The 23309-nt window shown below is 31.0% G+C and overlaps 2 protein-coding genes across 2 annotated transcripts; both read left to right on the top strand.

The window, feature by feature from the left end:
- Positions 1–17123: 17123 nt before the first annotated feature.
- LOC131934955 (uncharacterized) lies at positions 17124–19270 on the top strand. The gene is made up of 3 exons (XM_059291227.1): positions 17124–17336; positions 17874–18634; positions 19130–19270. The coding sequence occupies exons 1-3, from the start codon at positions 17282–17284 to the stop codon at positions 19268–19270; spliced, it is 957 nt and encodes a 318-aa protein (XP_059147210.1). The 5' UTR covers positions 17124–17281.
- Positions 19271–19292: 22 nt separating this feature from the next.
- Positions 19293–21802, top strand: LOC131934961 (ficolin-1-like). Its single transcript, XM_059291234.1, has 2 exons — positions 19293–20342; positions 21079–21802. Exons 1-2 carry the CDS (start codon positions 20232–20234, stop codon positions 21424–21426), a joined length of 459 nt encoding a protein of 152 aa, XP_059147217.1. The 5' UTR covers positions 19293–20231; the 3' UTR covers positions 21427–21802.
- Positions 21803–23309: the final 1507 nt, after the last annotated feature.

Raw genomic sequence — 23309 nt, 5'->3', positions numbered from 1 at the left:
GCCTCAATGGCGCATAACTAGTTGACACGTAATCCTTAATTTAGATGGAAAAATGGTCGAGTCGGCAAAAGCACATGGATGATAAAGTCGAAAAAAGTCTCGAGTTCAAACCCTCTGGCAGATAAGGCTCGATCCCTCCCAACACTAAAAATTAAGAACGAAGAAGAAGAAGGTGACCTACTTACCAGCCCTATAGACATGATTTTTAATTAATTACACTTTTAAAATAGAATAGAATCTCGTAGAAAAAAGAATTGCGCATCAGACGAATGCCAAACAAAATATGCATAATAGTGCGGAATATTATTAGTAATTTTTAAATTTACATGTGTTTTTTGAGAAGTCGGAAATAGCGTAAATTACAACTTGCTGTCAATGAAAATTACTCAGAATTTAAAAGAAGGCAGATAATTACATCTTTTTTTTACGTGTGAAATTTCATTTATCTATCTGAAATAGTACTCAAGTTATAGGCTTTTGAAACATTCAAAGTAGAAAAAATTCCACTTGATACGGATCTACAAATTTTATATACTACTTATATATGAAATTTCATTAACATAGCTGTAACGGTACTCAAGTTATCGTGTTTAAAGACAGACACACAGACAGACACACAGACATACGGACAAGATTGCAAAACTATGTTTTTCCGACTCAGGGAGGTGTAAAACGTCGAGGTTTGTAATAATCTCGATTATTTTTGCACGATTACATGAATTTCTCTATATTACGTATGCACGAGCAAGTGAAAAAATCCTTAGAGCTTATAAAATTACCAAAAAATTAAAAATTGCGTAGTTTTTTTTTCGACAACCAAAATTGTTTTCAACCCTTTTTTGTGGTGTTTTATATTTACTTTTATTTGCCAAACATGGTAAAATTATTCTAATGGCTTTGGATCTTAAAGTGTGAAAAAGAAATAAACTGAGCATATCGCCGTAAATCAATTTTGATGTCAGATTCCGTTGTAATCGGACCCTGACCCACGCGCCGAGTTTGAAAGGATTCAGTCAGTTTGACATGATCTAAATTTTGCTCGATAGTTTCGATCCATGAATAAGCACGACAGACAGATAGATAAATAAATAGACAGACTATGGTAGCAAGTTAAATAAAAGCTTGTAAAAACTGTTTAAGTTAAATACAGCCGAATAACTATTGTCATGATATATCTCGGTGTTGTCTGTATTTATAACTCTATAATCACTTATGTTGAACGAATACAAAAAATACATATTTTCTCTATCACTGAGTCGCATTCTTTAAAGGCCGTATAATCAATACTGTACCAAAAATATATGAATTTGAATACAAAATTAAATAGCTAATTGTAAAATTTTCTTTTTGCTCTTTAATTTTAAACGTTTCTCATTACATAAACCTCAAAAGAACTCTTTTAGACAGGCTGTTTATTTGATATGGAGTTTTGTTTTTAGTCGATTAATAAGGGAGCTTATATACATGGGTTTATGTGCTTGGATTTTGTTCAATTTGTTTATAACTATGGTGTAAAGTAAAGATGATTAAGTCCAGGGCTTTTAAGTCAATGGGTTTATTTCCAGGGGTTAATGTTAAGGATTTCATGATCAGGGCATTGTGTTCAAGGTTTTACTGTTAAGACATTATTCTAGATTTTTCACAATTAATTGCTCCAAACACAGTGAAAAGAAACACGAATTTCAACTTTATTTCATTTTAATAAAATTTAAAAAATGTTGATTAGTATAAAAATCCATTACCAGTGAAAAAAATGATTAAGTTATGACTAAATGTTGATATATTTTGATAAAATACGATCTGATTTTACTGAATGCTTAGAAAAACCATGGTAACGGAGTTCAATTTTCCTAAGCACTACAAAAGTCGTTTATGTTTTTTTCTAATGAATTATGTGTAGCTTTGAATAGCAATTTATTATGACCCGCATATAAATGATTTATTGTCTATTTCTGGATACAAATATAGCAATGTCTTATTAATTAATTATTGGTAGAATTTATGAAAGCATTTTAAAATAGGCTTCGAAAAAGTTGACATCATTTCGGGAAAAATAGTCATTTAAAATTGATTATTGCGATTTTCATGAAATTAGATTCGTTTTTTTTTAAATTTTGGTCCTCTCAGACCATTTGTTTGGGTAAGTTATACATATCTTTGGCGAAACTTTATTTTCTAAACTCATTTGATCACTAGAACAGCTTTTAATGAACAATTTTTACATTTAAAAATTAACTTTTATAAGTTGCAAAGTATTAAATCTCTGAAATAATTAATTATTTTGATAAAGAAACATTTAAGTTATGTTACTTCTAGACTGTTTGGTGAGAAAATAGATATTATAAAATTTCATAAAATTCCTAAAGAGAAATGCATTTTTATACAAAATAACTTAAACGTTCCAAACAGTGTTTATAAAATAGTATACCATTATAACAATAGTATATCTGTTACAGGGCCTATAGATATTGAGTGGTAAAGTTACTGTAAACGTGTTATAACAGCTCAAGAAATAAATTGGATTAACCAATATTTGGAAGAAACAAGTTGATTCAAGTCTTATGAAAATAATTCGTCAACAACGTCTAAAGATGCATTTTATAGTGAGTCGTGTTAAACAAAGCACGCATTATTCATGTTTATACAGTTCAGTTTTTTAAATCGATTACGGACTACTATTTGTGGTAAGTAACATGTTATTTTCGATTTTACATACAAGCCATTGTAGTTTATTTTTAGTCATGTAAATATTGAGTTGAATGTATTATTGTTAATGTCTATGTTATATTGTAACAGTTGACTTCAAAAGTTTTTAATTTGCTAAGTCTCTCCTCATATTGTTATTGAACATCAGCAGTTAGTGTACTACAGCGATTAAAACCTAACCAAAATCTCACATTGGTTATCAAATTTGCTCAGCAGCCGCAAAATGTACTAGCAATACATATGAAAAAAATATCGACAGTAAGTCTCTTAAAAATAAGTACCCACCGTACACCATGATATAAATATAGCTACATGATTCATGGCCTCCTCTTAAGTATATTTAGCAGAAAAAAACATCAATATACCGAAGCATGCAGTAACCCAACACCATTGATTTAAAGTTTTAAATTGAAATGCTTTTGATATATAGGCCGATATATAATACTTAATACGGCAACAATGATGTACATATATGTTAAGTAATATGTTTTAAATTATGTATCAGTTAATGCAAAAATAAATTATGCATAACACGTTTTAATAAAAAAGAAATATCATTATCAGTCTAATATATGGACAAATTCTGCGATCTCTAACACAACAAAAATAGGTATACTAAAATTAAAATGTCAATACAGTTTTCCAATATGGAGCAGAGCCATTGAGTCTCAACGGAAGGCACAGAGAAGACATGTCTTAGAGAGATTTTAAAGTTGAGGTTGCAGAACAAAAATCTGAATATAGACTCATGGAGAAAGACAGGAACACCTGAAAGTACAATTATGAAGGAGGAATTGGTGCTGGGTGGGACACACACTGCGAAAGACTCACTCTAACACGAAAGATTCTTAAGTGGAATACCTTAGAAAGCGGAAGATAGGGCGCCCAAGTCAGACCTTGAGGTGGAGTCTTCTTCTGAATCTGAAGAGAGCAGTGATGTCTTTGGAGATTGCAAATTTAACAGCCGGGGACCGGGAAAATGGAGGGTTATGATGGAGGCCATGTGTCCCACAAGGAGTAAAGAGGATTAAGTCAAGTATGTCAACACACAGCCATAGACTAAATCTGACGTGTTAGCTTTCCATAATCCCGGTTTTGCATGAAGTAACACTATACTACATACACAATGAAGATTGGCGTCACAATGAGAGGTTTAAGAAAGTACAAGAAACTACGTCTCCCTTGCATTGTGCTGGTCGCAACATTACCCCTGGGGATGATATTACTTTCATTTTTTGCTCCAGCTTGCATGTCGGTTTTGGGAACTATCACAGGTCCTTCGGATGTAGGTGTGCTATTTGTTGAATCTGGAAAGTCGAAACATGAAAATGTTGATTTTAACATGAGCTGCACGAAACAAATATATTATGTCACTCATTTAAAAGCTGATTCTTGTGATTTTTAAAAACATGTTTTCGCAAGAAAGACTGATTGATACCTACGTTTTAAATAGCCAACATGACACAATGGCTATAAGCTATGCCTAAACGTAGATAACTAACGAAATTGACACAAATCTATACAGTTTGAACACACTAAATATCTCGAGTTTGAATGCCAGTCTTTTTTCCATTAGACTTATTTATTCCCTGAGATCTTATTGGTAGTTTCTCTCTCTCTCTCTCTCTCTCTCTCTCTCTCTTTCTCTCTCTCTCTCTCTCTCTCTCTCTCTCTCTCTCTCTCTCTCTATATATATATATATATATATATATATATATATATATATATATATATATATATATATATAAAGGGAAGGGAGTGCGTATGATTGCTAACTCTGAAAGTCCCGAGTTCGTGCCAGCTAACCGTAATATAAAGATTAAAACCGAACAACTGCTGCCTTGGATGTTATTTTTCGGTGGTCATACGCCGTGGAAGCAAATTCATAAAGAATGGGAGGTTAAAGTTGGACCTGTTAAATTCTGACCTGTAATAATTTACTGTACTTAAGAGGGAAACAGAACAATAAAGCTTACAAGGCTGACCTCTGCGCACACAGATGTCTCCTTGTCTCTCATATTCTGGTAAGCAACCAATCTCAGAAGACGACGTGGCGTTACAGGGCGAAATTACAACCTCGTGTAGATGGTGGTCAGCCACTGGACATCTGTAGCACGATAAACAGGCGTGGAACACCATCGTGTTGTAGGACCCATCAGGACATCGAACACAATTCCGATCGGGTGCCAACATCTCTCCTGCCATACACTGACCCGTATCACACGCCGAATTCACACACCCAACGAAGAGCATCAATATCGATATCAGGGTGATCATTGTCTGAAAATAGTGTATTCTTTAAAATAAAATAAAACTAGACAAAAAGGTGGAAAAGAGGTCAGATATAACGTTTTGACAAAGCGGAGAATTATTAGCAACAGCAGTGAGTGATATGAGGATCTAACTAAAGGCTAAGATTCATACCAAAAAAATAGAAAAAGTTGCGAGTGACTCGGAAAATAAAAAAAATAGTCTTACCTTCCTTGTTTTGATAATTAGATCCATCAAATACTATACTAAGCATATAAATTAATAGCTGCTGATTAATGTTTAATATTATCTGAAAACACGTGCTGAAGTGAAGATTGTACGTTTAGAAATTTAACAACGATGCATTTATTTATTCGATGCTTGCGAGGCATAGATTATGGGATGGAACTGAGGTAGCGATATGAGTCATCGGACGGGATTGTTGCGACACAGCTGTACGTCATTGCTTCGATACTGTGTAAATACACACAGAGTACTCTGTAGAAAACTAAATAAGAAAATACAGTGTAGGACGACAATACAAAATAATTTATCACATAAAACAAAACAAAAACACTATATATACACACAATATAACAAAAAACAACAAACGCAACACAATCCCTTTTGTAAACCTTCTAAAAACATCTAACAAAATAGAATATTTATAAGCCAAGCGAATTAAATTTGGGGAAATAATCACTCTCTTAATATAGATATGTAAAGGCCTACACGTTCAATTCTAACCGTCAAAATCAACCAGATTCAGTAATCTCTTTACTATTCAATATAATATTTTATTACTATTTGTACAAACAAATGCTGTTTATAATCAGAATTAATTATAATTTTATTATAAATGCTAAAATCACACAGAATAAAAAAAAGTTTGTAAAAGAGGATTTAATATAAAATCGTACAAAAGTTTTAGTTACTGGTTTTGGTGTTCTTTAAAGAGTATTTTTTAACAAAATGATAATGTATGGGTTAGGTCACTTAATAGCTCACGCACGTCTTTCCTGGTAAAAAAAAATGATTTATAAAGTTTTAGCGGTTTCAAAAGCTATGATTCTGAATAAAATAAACAACTATAGTTGAGGCAGTTATTCTTATCCGCAGTGTTTTTATATTGTTTTACCTAAATTGACCCGAGATAGTAAAGTATATATTCGTTAAGTACATATGTTCGTGCCGATAGTCTTGACCCATACTAACATTCTTGAAGATGTGTGAGAATGTTTATTTTTCTGTATATTTATTCAGCTTCCTCAAACTCCCCCCCCTCCCACATATATTTACATTGAGTTTTTAACACCATCCATCTAAAAATGTGTGCATCTGTATAAGATGCCTTTGGAAAATATTCTAGATCAGCTGACAGGCAAGGGACCTGCAGTTTCCTGCTAATATTGACCTAACAAAGATAAGCAAAATAGTATTTTCCTCTGGGCACACTTTAGGTAAACAATATTCAAATGATGATAGACCTTCCGTATAAAAAACATAGCTGAATTTAGCCGGATAACTCAAGAAAAGACTACACTTCTAAGTTTGATAACATAAACAGCAGATGTAAATGCCCTTTTAAACTTTTTCTCCGCGGGGGGGGGGGGGGGGGGGGGGGGGGGGAAGACAAGAATATATTTTTCTATATAACTTCTATTTAATTCGAGGGGGGCGGTAGACGTTCTTCGGGGGACGTCCCCCCCCCCTCACAAAGAGATCGCTGAAAGAAACTGAATCCGACTTTTGTTAAGTTTGAGCTTAGCTGCAAGGTTAAGGATTATGATCTACAAATATATTATGTATGAGAATGCATTAAATACGTGTAGATGAAGGTTAACAGACACAATATTGTGGTAATGTCTACATTTAGCATCTATACACAAAATATAATGTCTACATTGATTATTGAATTGAAAATAGTTTGAGGAATCGAATGCCGAAAACGATACACAATAATAGGGACGTCATTGATAATAGAGACAAAAAACATTAAACGCCTAATTGAATTGTCTATTTTAGAATGGACTGTACACATACAAACAAAAAATACCGCTTTGGGTTATTATCTGTTTTATTTCAGTTTAAACTTCCGGATCCGATTAAAATGCCGATTCTAGATTAACATTCGTTTTTAATGACATTTTTCGTCTGCGGGTATATTTGAGGTTAAGGTGGGGATTTTCGTTTTGATTTCGGTTTATAGTAAAAGACACTATCAACCTAGCATCCTTTGTATTTCTCCCTCAATGGGGCATTTATCTCCTATGAATATATTTTTTTGCGGGTGCCAGGGTGTTAAAGGGGAAGTGGGATAACAGCATAGGGTGTGGAAGGGGGTAATTGGCATGGGGGGTAATTGACATGGGGTAATTCCTCCGGTGGTAAAATACGTGTGGGGAATGTACAGAGGGAGATAACGGGGGTGTAATGATGCCCTGAACCCGAATTATCTGATATGTTTGAAATGCGAATAAATCTTGTCCTCACACAGTGAACGTGGACCACGTGACCCCTATCTGACGGACCTTGCCTCTGCACTGTGGGTCAATTTGAATCCACTTAGTATTTATACGTATTGTAAGAAATTACATGCAATTTGCTTATACATTTTTTAACCAACTATATCTATTTTCCCCATTTTAAATTAACAAGGAACTTGTAAATATGTAAATATATAGATACAACCACACAGCTGATTTTCACCTTAAAATGGCTCTTTGATAAATTAAATTGAGAGTGCTTATCAGAAAAGGGAACTCGACTAAACAGAACACAAACAAAAGTCTTTGACAAACGATTCTCCGACTGTTTGACTGCTGAGTATAAAGTCTACAATTTCTCGAAAAAGGGCAAAGTGCTACCGAAACCATGGCTTATTCAAGCCAAGTTGTTAACCGTTAAATCTGGTTGAACTCGAGACTCACATTAAGCATTCCAGCACTCACCGAAAATCTACACACCCTAACACAAACACCCCACACAACATCACACACTGATACCCTCACACAGCCACACGGAAATACTGACTCACAAAAACCCACACCATTAAAACATTAATTAAAAACCACATGTTTTAATCACCCACATAAAAATAAAGATATTGTTTATTTATTATGATTTTAACATTTCAACATAAATACTTTTAAGAAAAATACATTTCTATTTCAAAACTTAACATTAATAAAAAAAACACGTATATTCTTTAAACATATATTTTTATTACATCAATCTAATTTTAACTTAAAGTTTTGCTGCCTTTTAAAACTTATTGAGACTATATTTCATTTAAGCAGTTATTTCGTTTAAATTTATGGCTACTTACTAGTTACTGGCTGATAAGTAATAAATATTTGCACCCTTTCGAAACTGTCCATCAGAGTTTCTTCCAGGCATCTCTTCCATAGATCTAAACTCTCGACTTTCGTGTTAGTTGTAGCATGCGCTACTACCCGACTAAGCCGCCTTCTTTATCACCAAAGAATTTACATAAAACGAAAAACATGTATTAAATACACAATTTTTTAAAAAACATATTTTTCTTTAAAAAGTATAACTTTTAACAAAATGTATAAATTACGTAACACTATTTATTTATGAGAATTAAAATATACTCATTTACTCAAAAAAAACTACAAATATAATAACGTAGTTTGTTTTTGACTCCACAGACAAAAACAAAAGAAAGATATATTATAAACGCCAGCGTAACCAGATTACATGGAGTTACATATATAAAATAATGCTGAATGCGATCATGAAAACAATGGATTATTAATTTGGTAACTTTTTCTGTCTCATGTACTTATGTTTTACTTAAATTGTTTGTCTATCGACTAAAAGAAAATTTTCACAGATGTGAATATGTTTTATTGACAGCACTAATTTTAAAATGACATTTTTTTTTAAAAGCTTACTCAAAACATAAGTAACTTTTACAAATTTATCAAGTTAAAATAATATTCATTGTTATTTTAATTTTTATTGCCCTGTTTCACAATATTTAAAAAATATATATATTAAAATTGTTTCACGTTTTATTTAGTGTAAACAAAAATGGCAGTGTTTAACATATAAATTAGCATCTTGTTTGCTATTTTGTTTTGTTTCCCCAGGATTTTCATTAAAAATGTAAAAATGTACTCTCTTTTTTACACATCGCAATTTCTTTATTTTGTTTTATAAAATTATCACAAATGAATCAGACTTATGTGATTTTAACTTTGTTTTCCTTGAGTGATACTTCAATGTATCATTTAATAATGTTTCAACAAATTAGAACTAAAATGCTATTTTACCAGTAATTAATAAGAATCCAAAAAGAAAAGCAGGCTGAAATCGGAGTCAATGGCATCATAACCAGTTGACACGTAAACCTTAATCAGAGGCGTAGGGACATATATCCCCGGGCGCCGACCTTAAGGGGGGGGGGGGGGGGGGCGCCAAATTGAAAGATTGACGAGGGGGTGCAAATGTAAAGTTCGAGGGGGGTGTGCAAATCGAAAGTTTGAGGGGGGGGGGGGGTTGCAAATGAAAAGTTCGAGGGGGGAGGGGGGGGGGGGGTGCAAATCGAAAGTTTGTCTCCGGGCGCCGGGAAGGGTCGCTACGCCTCTGTCCTTAATTGTGATGGAAGCATGGTCGAGTCGGCAAAGCTCATAACCATCTGGCAGATAAGGCGCGATCCCTCCCAACACTAAAAACTAAGAACGAAGAAGAAGAAGAATAAGCTATAATTAGAACTGTTAATGAACCCAGTTCACAAAAATACACTAAGTATACATCATTTACATATTTTGTACTTTAATTAATGTATACGTTTTAACGGGTTCCGTATTATATTTGAATTTGTATTAGTTAAATCAATAACGGGACGGAGCAGTAGAGAGCTGGACTGCTTACCAGTAAGTTTCGAGTTCAAATCCGGGTCCAATTCAGTAGACCAGTCATATGCCGAGGTCACAGAAACAAGTTAACCCTACTTCATTTGCCCTATAGACCGTCAATTTGAAAAGGGAATGTCACTTTACTTTACTAAATCCTTAAACAATTTTATTATGCTGATATCAATTGTATGATATGACCCAACTATATATCAATAAGGGGATTTTGTATAAAATTTCGTTTTTTATCTGAGTTTTAAAAATATTTTTAAAGATACTCTGTGGCTTGACTGAACCTGTTGATTTAGTGCCGCTGTTGTTGAAGGAATGAGATCAATAAGTTAGTTTCAAAAACGAAAAAAAAAACCGAAAAACAAACAACAACGTTCGTGTAACATTTATCTCTCAACAAATAGCTAGTATTTTTCTACATCCATTTTAATATGTTTATAACATCGGAATTTTTTTTTAGAAAAGTTACTTCCCCTATGTTAAGTTATTCAAAATCAGAAACAATGGTAAAGATTGATTACAAGATGTAGGCTAGCCTAAAGAAAAATATGGCGTTCGTTAATTTTATTTTAATTTTAAAGAAGCTTACTGTTAGTTATTCTTTATTTGAATCCATAAGAAGGCGTACTAAATGTAATTACAATATGAATAGAACATTATAATGAATGTAAGCCTACCGGTACTTTATTATAATATAGTATTAGTAAAATGTTTATAATTGATGCACTTTGGGTACTCTAGGTATTTTAAAATCTTAAAGTGGGGCCTTGAAACAAATGGCCGCTATATTTTTGTTATCAATGGAAATTATGTTCACAACACTTAATTTAGTTAAACATTTATATCTCTCCTTGGCTAAAGTGACTTCGAATTTTAAGTGAGAGAAAGGAGACTTACAAGCCCTATTACATATTAGTTTAAGATCGTAAATATGACTTCTGCATATTACACGCCATTTTCTAATGTACAAAAGTAAGTTTTTTTAAGCAATGGAAGACTCAATTTTAAGAATCATATTGGAGTAAAATGATGTTTTTAAAGTTAATTTGTCATTTTGTATATTTGTTATATACATATATATATATATATATATATATATATATAAGAAATGACTGTGGTTTACAGGCAAATATATATATATATATATATATATATATATATATATATATATATATATATATATTTGCCTGTAAACCACAGTCATTTCTTAGTTTTAGTTTATAACGTAGCCATCGTCATATTGTGTTGTAATAAGCCATTAGATTTGATTTGTATAAATTATAACACTTTATAATATGTATATAGATTTAAATTAAAAAAATACATTTCTAATTACATGCGTTGAAAGATATGTTTACACAAGTAATAGATTTAAAAACACAACATATCAAGTCTGGTTATATGAAGTAGAGCCATAGAACCACAACAAACTTCCATACAACAAAACAAATTGTTGACGTTACATTGGTAGCTGATGAACGAAACACCCCTCCAACACACACAGCATCAGCCGTCTCGCTACATGGTGTCATGGTAACCAACCCAAGCAGGGAGCATTCAGTACACCTCATGCAGTCAGCTTCAATGATCCCCTTGTAATGGGATTGTGGCTCGTTGTCTATAGCTCCAATGTACTGGATTCTGTAGTGATGATCTGTGCACCCCACCACCGTATCACGTGTTGGCTCACATTCTCTGATGGTCTTCTCGTAGTTGTAGACATGTGTCACGGTGCAAGGTTCACAGTTTACGTTGACGTGATCGTCTTGGTCCATATAGGTGCCTGGTGGGCAGGGCAGACAAAGGTTTTCTTCAGGTAAAATATACTCCCCCTTCTGACATGTAAAAATAGAAGGTGCTGTGGCAGCCATGGTTATATAGTTTACAATAAATACTGCTATAACTTGATAGACGTGCATGTTTACTGTGTCGTTTGAATTATTACACTAATACTGTAAATAGAATCTGTAAATACAAATTTGGACACAATTTTAATTTTAATTAATTCATAAAAAATTAATTGGGCATCAAATTAAGTCAAATTTAATGTCAGATTACGTTGTCTTCATGTCTTGACCCACGATCCAAATTTATAAAAAAACTTTCAGTTAGAAGTACAGGAAATTTCGCTCTGGCGTTTTGATCTAGACAGACAGACTGAAGACAGATTGACGACAGATATAGAGACAGTCGACAGACAGAGGTAGGAAGTTAAATAAAAGCTTGTGAAAAACAAACAACACTAAAAATGGAATAAAAAAAAACTTACAACTTAAAAAACATTATTATATATGTTTTTTATTTAATATTCTATTCTAGTGATATCCAATGCTAATATATCGTATTTTAAAAATAGTTTAAATTAGATTAAAATACCTGTTTAATGTAATGCATGTGATTATCAGTAATATATATATATATATATATATATATATATATATATATATATATATATATATATATATATATATATATATATAAAGATTCCGAATAAATATTACATTTTTATAACTTACGTATAGTATCGGGAATTTCAGTTGACTCTTTTCGCGAATTTTGATATTTCAACTTGCTAAAAATATACTTGTTGGTGCCACGTCATAATAACATTAAGTGATCTTTTTATCAGTTTAATTATGCTTTCGTTGAAAATATTCAATTATTAAAATACTTAAGCTAGCGTACTAGTGGCGTAGCCAGAATCGTCTCAAGGGGGGGTTCCAATTTTTACCCGGGGACAAACTTTCGATCTGCACCCCCCCCCCCATCAAACTTTCGATTTGCATCCCTCCCTCAAACTTTCGATTTGCACCCCCCTCATACTTTTTATATATACCGAGGGGTCTATGGGGGGGGGGTTATGACCCCCCCTAATCCCCCCCCCTGCCTACGCCACTGCAGCATACATGGTCTGTTTAAAGTTTTTGTTTAATTTTGCAACTAATAATAAGATGTTTGTTGCTCTAGTTGTATTTTAAGTGGTAAAAAGGAAGATTAAAAAATTTAGCTATTATACTTAAATATATATATATATATATAGGCCTATATAATGTCAAGTTTTCTTGGCAAAAAAAGTGTTTGCAAACAATTAAGTCAACATAAGGAACAATACAGTAAACAAGTCAACAAAATATTTAACAAAATGGTAAACGAGTTGGTCAACGCAATAAAGAACAAAATAAATAAACTAAATAATAAAAACATGGTCAACAAAATGGTTAAAATGGTTAACGAGATGATCAACATAAAAAAGTAAATAAGTTTTCCAACGATCATGTTAGAAAATGTTTTACAAGAAGGCCAAAAAATGTTAAACAATAACTCTTGATATATGTTGATTAAGCTACTCTTATGTGTTTGTGAACCTGGTTGCACTTTGTTTTTGTAGTTCAGGTAACTTTTTTTTACCATTGTAGGACTATTATCCATATAGACTACATAAATAAATAAAAAATACAGTACTTCAAAATTTAGTAGCCTACTTTATATTTAGATGCCGATGCATAATTTTGGAATACTGGTGAAGCGGGGCTTTAAATGATTCGCGCAAACACAAACAAATTACACACACACACACAAACACACACATATATATACATATATATATATATATATATATATATATATATATATATATATATATATATATATATATATATATATATATATATATATTCTATAATGATTCGAAGAAGCTAAATTTGTGGTTTTAAAATTGAAAATTTTTAAAATTGTCAGCATGTTGGAGTGACACGAGGACAATTTCTCAAACAGGCGTCACTTATTAAGAGATCTGTCTTTTTGATAGTCTACAAGTGTGGGTTACATCATCCTTTATATCCCATTATCTACAACACAGTTTCTTGTATAACGTATACAATATGAACATAAAAGTAAAAGTGGTTAGACGGTTTGGAAATGTTTCTTAAACGTACAAAAAACGTAACTCTACATACATTTCGATTTGCGGGACCTGGCTCACAGATTAATAAAACAAACAGAGGATTTTTATATTAATTACGTTTTTGCTAACCTTATCAAATTTCTGTAACGTTTCTTATACGCATGAATTCGTGTGTTTAAAGATGGCGGCAGGTTTTCACGTGATCAATCAGGTTGCCAGGTCATCTTAAAAGCTAGAAACTTAAAAGTGGAATGATGATTAAACTGGATTTTTGTCGACAAAGTGGACATTTGTGGTTATATCTGCTTAACACAATATTTCAGAAATGTAAATAAGTTACGTATAGGTAAATAATATAATCCTAGTGTTAAAGCTATTATGAAGCTTCTGTGTAGTACTGGTGCTGATAGCTACAAACGTATAATTTAGTTTTAAGTTTTTACGTAGTAATTTACGAACAGTATTTGTTTACTCATTTAATTTTTACAAGCTTTTATTTAACTCACTTCCTCGTCAGTCTGTCTAGACGGAAACGCAGGAGTGAAAATTCGGACAGTTCTACTTGACCGATACGATTCACAGTTGGCACGTGGGTCAAGACATGAAGACAATGCAATCTGAAACTAAATTTGACTTAATTGGATGCCTAATTAATTTTTTTTTACGAATTAATTAAAATTTGGACCGAATTAGTAGGCATGTCTAGCCAACCACACCACACGCGTCATCACCTTCAATAGCTTCAATGGCTGCGTTCAAAAACCATTGCGCGCCTACTGAACGTGATGTTCAGTAGGCGCGCAATGGTTTTTAGTCATGTAACTCTATTGTAAATAAAACAAAGTACTGAAAAAAAAATTCATAAAAAACGTTTTAATAACAAGCTTTTATGTAATGATGCACTAAAAAGTAGAAAATAAATTATAGACTACTATTTAAATAACTATAAAGAAAAGCGTGGGTGTCTTCCTTAACATTAGTAAAGGTATCCAATAGATACTAAAGTGACCCACGCTTTTCTTTATAGTTATTTAAATAGTAGTCTATAATTTATTTTCTACTTTTTAGTGCATCATTACATAAAAGCTTGTTATTAAAACGTTTTTTATGAATTTTTTTACTAATATTATTGCTAATAGATCCACAGAATAACTGCGTAAAAAGAACTTTTAGATAAAATTGTAAAGCACAATTTAGTATTCACTTTGTGCCAAGTTTTATTATTGAGATAATTTATGATGTGTAATCGTTGATTTATGAAAATGTGCAATACAAGTAAGAAAATAACTATTTCAGAAAAACAATTAATGGAAATAATAAAATGAAATATATGTTTCTCTAGATTATTTTCGTTAAACTTGAATTAGTATATTAATGTTTTTTACTACTTCAGGTTAGGTATTATTTTGTGTTTTCTGACTGCTATACATTATTTTCTGAAAGTTATAAGTCATATCGACTTATAACACAAACAAAGCATTATTTTATAAAAGGTGTTAGAGCTATTAGCCTTTAATGCAATCTCATTGTTCTTATTCTAAAAAAAAGAATGTTCATATAAAACACGCAATATACCTATTTTTTTTTTTTTTAAATCGACACGATTAGGAAGAGATATATTTTGCTTTATATAATAATATGCATGCCTTATACAAAATCTTTTTGTTGCTAAAATAACTGATACAGTTAATAATTTTCACATATTATACTCTTAAGATTGTTTCTTTAAAATCACAAATAAATAGCAAAGTTTAATATTTTCAAATAATATGTTTTGAAGATAAATTGTATCAAAGTGGACTATGTTGTATGGTGTATGTTTGCTAATTAGGCCTAAATTAATCGTGTTAAATTCAACAATGTTAATACTAGCGCAATTTTCCGCCACAATGCCCAAAGCATCGGTGACTATGAACATACTTTTTTCAATCGGTCATATCTTATTTACGAATGTAAAATAACTTTACCAGTTTGTGATGTATACCTTGTATGTGAGATTAAAGATGTCTATATAACTGGCTAGATAACATTTTAAAAAGCAAACTGAAATAATCTATAACTAAATATAAATATGCATATTTGGGAGAAATTATGGTTTTTGGCACAGATTTTTCTGTGGCCACAATAAATATAAAGCCTAATTTACAGTTAAAATTAAATATAAATAAACGAAAAAAATAATTCTGAATGATGCTAAAACGCTAATAAAAATCTGAATGTAATTTCTCAAACAAAATCACATTTTACATCAATCTATTGCAGCAAAGAAAAAAAGCAAGCCTGAAAAGGTTATTACATTATCTATATCTAGACCACCTTATGTAATTTACAATTACCAGCGTATGTACCTGCTGGAGAAGCAATATATCATATAAATAATCTTTTGATTTTTTTATGTCCATTGAATTAAAACAAGATTGTAATGCTTCTGCCGAATAATATTAAGCCTGTTGAGTTGTTTGTTTAGAATTTGATTAAAATTGATTGAATTGCCCTTGTGAGAGATGGTATACATGTGTTGCTGAATCTGATAAGTAGACAAATAATTTATTTTTCTTGTGAACATGCAAATCTCATCTTGAATTATCGTAGGTGGTAGGCTCTGGAAAAAATGCAAACATAATTTTTAAAAAAATATAAAAGTGTGCATCCTTCCAATTTAGGGCAAATTAAGACAACAAAAAAGGCAACATCAAGGAATGAAAAGGTTTAACAGTGAAAGATACAATCGGGAAATTGCAAGACGGATTGGAGTTAGAATGACACAAATGTTGCCTAGACAACAGCATTTTTTATAATGTGTATAATTATTCACAAGAAATAGTGGTAAGATTGTTTAAAGTAGATGTAAAACTCAAATGTAATCAAGTCAATTGGAAAGGTCAGCAATGACTTGGTTGGAAAGCCACTTTAAAAAAATTATTTTATTTACTTTGCAATCATCCAAAAGTGTTGCAATCATTCGAAACTGTTACAATAAAATATTAGTCAAATAAAATCTATAAACAATAATCCTTTTACGTGTATTAAGTAGTTTATTTAATATTTTATGTACATTTAACTTAGATAAAATACTCAACAAAACATAACTAATTACTTCTTGTTTATAAACTATTTTTTAAAGCACTAAAGTCACTTCAGATGTAGCCAGCTGCATCCTTTCACTGTAAATGTTTCCACTCGACAATTGTATGCTACATCTTGAAAAACTTAACAGTCAGCTTCTTGTATGAACAGCTCTGTGCCACAAAATATCAGTGTACAAACACTTGTTCAACTTGTCGGGCGATGTCTCGACAAGTTGACACAAGCTCTTAACTAACGTTTCACGTACCAGTACAACTATTGCAAAAAACAAAGTGTTTATTTTACCAAGCGCATTTTGTATAAGATTTAGATTTTGTTTTAAGCAGTTTTAAGATGTCAAAAGTGTAGGTCAACTTTTACCAAATTATCCACTTGTGTAAAAATGGTATATAAGGATAAAAACCTAACCAACGAAACGTTTTACAAATTTTAATTGACAATGTCTGCCACGAAAGTGTTCTTCGTGTTAGCCATACATTTAGTTGTGATCTATGGTAAGAAATATTTTCTGAAATTATTTCATTTAACTTTCGGGTATACCTGTTAGTTCACACTGATATTCACATGGAAGTTGCTATAAAAATGTCAGTATTTTATTCATTAATACAAATTTACAATTAACTTAACGAAATTTTAGAAAAATATGGTTACAGTTAAGATATTTCTTTACCATTCAAATTTTCCGTTTGAAATACAATTTCTCAATAAGTGGTTAAAAATCTACATCAAATATCATGTGTATTTAATTTGGAACATATTTGTTAAAATTGAAAAAAGAAATACATATCAAAGAATCTACATCATACGACTCTATTTTGATTTATTGAAACATGTCACATTAAGTGCAGAAAAAGTTTTTAAAAGATGTGTTTACTTTTTCATTTTATTATTTATATTTTCCGTTTCAAAAACCAGATCACATTTAATCTTTAATTTTTTAAAATCATATTTTTAAAGTTTAGCTCTTTTAATATACACTCGCTAATATTTGTGTAGCCTACTAATGTTTTCATGCATTTATAAAATTATAGGCCTAAACGTCGACATGAAGAGAGAATTATTTTACCAGGGCAGGGAACTGTTTTGTGCACAACTCCAGTGTACAGAAAACATAAGAGAAGACACTCAGATATCAGCTCTGGTCAACATGTCAGTCTATGTGATCAACGAACCAGGGGACAAGCTAATGTTGGCGTCTGTTTCAGGATCAGATTCAAAGGCTCGAGATTACAAAGTGCCAGGGGTTTTTGTGAACGGGAATATATCCCACCATGGCGGAGAGCTGCAGTTGTTTTTGTCCAATGATTCCGCTTGCTATGAAAAGATACTGACATGTGAAATATACTTCACGTATAAGACAGGAGAGATTAGGTTCGCAGAAGAACAGACGGCTTCGTTACGAAAAGAGAACATGCGAAAATCAGATTTGATGCTGAATTTAAAAGCTAAAACTGTGAACTATGTTAAAACTGTGGACACTATGGCCGATTTCCTAAAAACGTTTGAAGATCCAAGTAAACTTAAGGGAGCTGACATGTCAATGTCATTACAGATGTCACATTCAAGTAGCGATGACAACGGTTTTCCAAGAAAAAACTTTACTGACACTCATAAACAAATAGAATCTTCTAATAGTCTACAGAGTTTTGAAACAAGAATAAATAACCTGACAGCACAGTTACAGTTTGTAAATGAGAGGTTCAATCATTTAAAAGATAAACGTTTAAACATGAATGAAGAAAATACGGAAAAGGAACAAAACACCAATTCGCTAATCTGGACAAAGAAAATGGTATTATTTGTTCATAAGCTTTGATTGATTAATGTCGAATATAAAATATATAGTTTTTTTAAAATTTAAAACAATATAATAGACTACTTCTGTGTAAGTGTTTTCGTTTTTATTATGTCAATTTAAAGTTTTCTCTCGATTGCTAGTTAACATATATTATGTGTATGAATTATTGAATGAATATTACACTCCATATTATTCTAGATAATTAGAATACAATAGTAGAATAATTACATAGCATATCTTATATACATCTGTTTAATGTTTTTGATTGCAGTCTTTTTTCCATTACACTAATATGACGGCCAATTACTGTTTTATACTTGACACGTTTTTTTAGTGCCTAAGTATCCAGCCATTCAAATTGAAGTCTACAAACTGTAATCGTTGTCTGGGTGGTTTTGTCTTACAAATAAAAATGAAAGAATAGTGCACTGTTGTAGATATGTTTATTATACTTTAGTTAAATAACCTGTACTATTCCTCTAATTGTAGTGTAAAAGAACACGTAACTTCAACTTAACAAGTAGACAGCTTGTTCAGCTCAACCAATCAAAGTTAACATTATGTGACACGAAAACGGACGGCGGCGGCTGGATTTTAATATTACTTACAGGTATTACTTTGAAAATGTAGATATTTAACATAATGCAAAAAAATTATCATAATATTTTTAATTTTTTTAGAAACGAATAATATGTCATCCACTTTTACCAAATAAAAAGATTATTTACAGGCGTAAAGGTGAAATAACACGAAGCTAAAATGCAGTTAAAGTATTCACAAGAATCACTACTTGACCATTTTGCGACATGTATTACGAATAATCGAATTCCATTTTTACTTTCTCGTACACGAAGTATAGAGAAAGTATTGTAATCGTGCAAAAAAAAATCTTGATTTTTGCAAATCTCGACGTTTTACACCTCCCTGAGTCGGAAAACATATTGTTGCAATCTTTTCTGTATGTCTGTGTTTGTGAGTATGTATGTGTGTGTTTTGTGTGTGTGTATCTGTAAACACGATAACTTTAGTACCGTTAAAGCTAGGTTGATGAAATTTCATATATAAGTATTGGATCAAATTTGTAGATCTGTATAACTTTTCAACGATTTCCGATAAACGGAAGTAAAACCTTTCTACTTTCAATTTTTTTTAAACCTATAATTTGAGTACTTTTTTCAGATAGATAACTGAAATTGCACATGTAAGTAAAATATCTAATTCTCTGCCTTCTGACAAATTTTGAGTAATTACCTATTAACCGGAAGTAGTAATTTACGCCATTTCCGATTTCTCAAAAAACGCATATGAATTTATAAAGTACTAATAATATTCCGCACTATTATGACCAGATTGTTTTGGCGTTCACTTGGTGCGCTATTATTTTTTTCTATGAGATTCTATTCTATTTCAAAAAGGTTAAGTAAATAATAATAATGGATTAAAACTATTCTCTATTACCCGAGTGACTATCCCGCGTAGTGTCATAAAAATATTTGAAAATGTTTAGAGGAAATCACTCTTGTTTTATTTATTTTTTGTAAACATTTGTTTTTAAAAACATTTTGTTTTAAATTATTTTAAGCGTCGTGTTATGGGCGATGTAAACTTCACCAGAGGATGGGACGACTACAAACATGGGTTTGGATCAACGGCAGGAGATTTTTGGCTTGGAAATGACTGGATTTCCTGGCTTACACATGTGGTGAGTTAATTCCCTTTACGTTAATACTAGTAAAATTGTTAAAGTAATATAGTTTGTAATTTTACAAGCTTTTTATTTACATCACACACACACCGGATTTTTACTAAGTCGGTGTAAGGCTGTGTTGGTTTTGTTTTGTTTATCTTTCTAAATCAATTTATTTTCAATGACAACGCAATATTATATTTTTAATCTAGTAATATTTATTTTATATTAGTGTGTCTCAAGATTATAGAGTTTCATCTGTCTTTTTCCTTTGGTTTTTATAAAGTTGACAGTAGCTTTAAAATTTCGGAATTTTAAAGATTGTCAGGTCGTGATTATGACCAATGCACACTAGCATATAATAATACAAAAATCTATTATTAAAATTACAAATGCGCTAAAAATGAGAAACAAACAAAGAATTATGTTTAGATATAATAGTAAATCTAACGTTGTTCGTAAATTTGTTTTGAAAAGATTACTTAAGTGATGAATTTGTAATTTTTTTTTACTAGAATATATTATTGATATGATTTATGTATACTTTAAATTATTTTAGTGCACTTAACACCTGTTATACATTGTGTATAATTGTTTTATAATACGTAGAGTATGATGGTGAGACATACACTATATATTAGTTTTAAGTATAGATAAACATGCAATTTTGTATTTGGTCCAAACAACTAAACATAGTTAAACCTTTAAAACAAACTGACATATAACTACAATTTCCATACATATGTTTCAGGGTTACACTGACTTAAGAATTGATCTGACTATTGAAAGTACAAATTATTATGCAGTGTACAACAATTTCAAAGTTGACGACGAATCCTCAAAGTATTTTATGACGTTTTTGAAATATGAAGGTAACACAAAAGACCAACTAAGTCCCCACAAAAATATGAAGTTCTCCACAACAGACAACGATAACGATGCCGACGGTCGTAACTGCGCTCAGAGTTTCATGGGTGGATGGTGGTATACCAACTGTTATCAAACAAATCTTAACGGAGTTTGGAATATAAATGACAATACAGGGATGTTTTGGGGCGGCTATGTCAAATCAGTTGAAATGAAACTACGCACATTTTAATATCAAGAATAATTTAGAGAAAAATAAATAGATTCTCAACAATAGCTTCAGAAATTCCTGCTATAATACTGCATTCGAAATAGGTATGACTCGTGGGATTTTGTTAAAGTACAAAAGGATTAAAGTGATTTGTCTGTAAAAAAATTAATATGACATTTTATTCACTTTGCATGTAGACAATTCAACATTTTAACTATTGATCGTTTATTTTACGTGTATAAGTATAACGGTTGATTTTAGCTTAGACACACAAAAAACGTTAAAAAGCATGCGAAGTATGCTTTCTTGACATTTTTATCACATTTTTACTTTATTATTTAAAATTATTGATCTATAGGCTACATTTAATAGTTCTTAGTAGCTTTAAAATGATATATATCTTTTTCTTATTTATGTAAACCTTTTATTATAAATAAAGTATTAAAAATACATTGAGAAGCTTATGTGTTTGGTATTTTTGTGGCGTGTGATTTAATTTGAAAAAAGGTATATATAAGGTAAATTGTTAATTTCACTGAAAAATGTACTTTATTTGACAAAAATCAAATGAAAGGTAATAATTATTTGCTTATAACAAACATATATATTAATATTTTTTTAAAATTTGAGTACGTCAGATAGAAAGTTAAAATAAACACAAGTGGAAATTGCTCAACTTATTAAACATATCTACAGTAAATGTAAAATGTTTAGCAACAGAAATATAAATCTACATTTTTACAATTTACAGACAGTACAAAATTTATTGAGTCAACTGGATTAACAACGAAAAATAACCCAAACAACAATAGTATTATCTAATCGTGCAAATAAAGTTATATGTAAATATAATAATAAAACTTCGATTGCCAGTCGAACAGCTCCGCGAAATATGGAAAATGATGATACCTTTAAAAGAAAATCTGCCTTGTGTTTATAAAAATCTTCTAAAGAGCGTTTGGTAAGCAAAACGTCACAAAAAATGTAAAACCTTTATGATAACACAAAAGACCAACTAAGTCCCACAATAGTATGAAGTTCTCCACAACAGACAACGATAAAGATGCAGACAGCAGTCGTAACTGCGCTAGGAGTTTTATGGGTCAGCTTCTTGTATGAACAGCTCTGTGACACAAAATATCAGTGTACAAACACTCAAGGAACAAACTTCTCTTTTTGAATTGAATTTATTTGGAAATGTGACTTTTTTGACAAAACATCAAGTTATTTATTACACTGTGTTTCATAAAAAAACATTGAGTTATATATATATATATATATATATATATATATATATATATATATATATATATATATATATATATATATATATATATATATTATATCAGCCGTAACATTTAGTATAAAACACATTTCCGCAAAATTATCCGCGCGAGATATTTCGAATTCTTCGCCGTCCCACCCAAAAGCACATCGAGAGTGGCTGTAGCACATCAATTAAGAAAATTAATCATCGTTAAGTTGCTCTATATTTTTTTTTAAATATCATAACAGTATTGTGTAATAGTAATATATTATTTAGGATCTTTTTATTGACAATGTAAATTATACACATTTTTTTTTTGAGTTTATAATCATATCTATTTTGTTCGACGTCATATAAATATATGATAATGCATATAATAACATAAAATTATTAAAACCGACGAAGATAGAAGACTAATCTTACATAGTCAATATAGCAACCATACAAAATAGATAACAAACAATTATTTATGTTAAATAAAAAGAGACGTTGTTATACATCTAAGAAACATAATTGTTATGCTACACACCTTTTAATTTTACGTTTGCAACCATTACACACAATCGTTTACAGCTATCTTATTATTTCTAAGATTTAAATTAGTAGACAAGAAGATTATAACCCTGTTTACGGGATC

The sequence above is a fragment of the Physella acuta genome, unplaced genomic scaffold (assembly GCF_028476545.2).
Source record: "Physella acuta isolate Inbredline_101_S28 unplaced genomic scaffold, ASM2847654v3 ptg000124l, whole genome shotgun sequence".
In the NCBI taxonomy this organism is placed as follows: Eukaryota; Metazoa; Mollusca; class Gastropoda; family Physidae; genus Physella; species Physella acuta.
The sequence above is the reverse complement of the archived record's forward strand: the minus strand, read 5'-3'. Positions and strand labels throughout refer to the sequence as shown.

Coding starts and splice junctions, on each gene's coding strand:
- LOC131934955 (XM_059291227.1), top strand. CDS start 17,282: ATGTCTGCCACGAAAGTGTTCTTCGTGTTAGCCATACATTTAGTTGTG. Junction 17,337..17,873: donor ACATTTAGTTGTGATCTATG/GTAAGAAATATT, acceptor ATAAAATTATAG/GCCTAAACGTCGACATGAAG. Junction 18,635..19,129: donor TAATCTGGACAAAGAAAATG/GTATTATTTGTT, acceptor CTCTAATTGTAG/TGTAAAAGAACACGTAACTT.
- LOC131934961 (XM_059291234.1), top strand. CDS start 20,232: ATGGGCGATGTAAACTTCACCAGAGGATGGGACGACTACAAACATGGG. Junction 20,343..21,078: donor TTTCCTGGCTTACACATGTG/GTGAGTTAATTC, acceptor CATATGTTTCAG/GGTTACACTGACTTAAGAAT.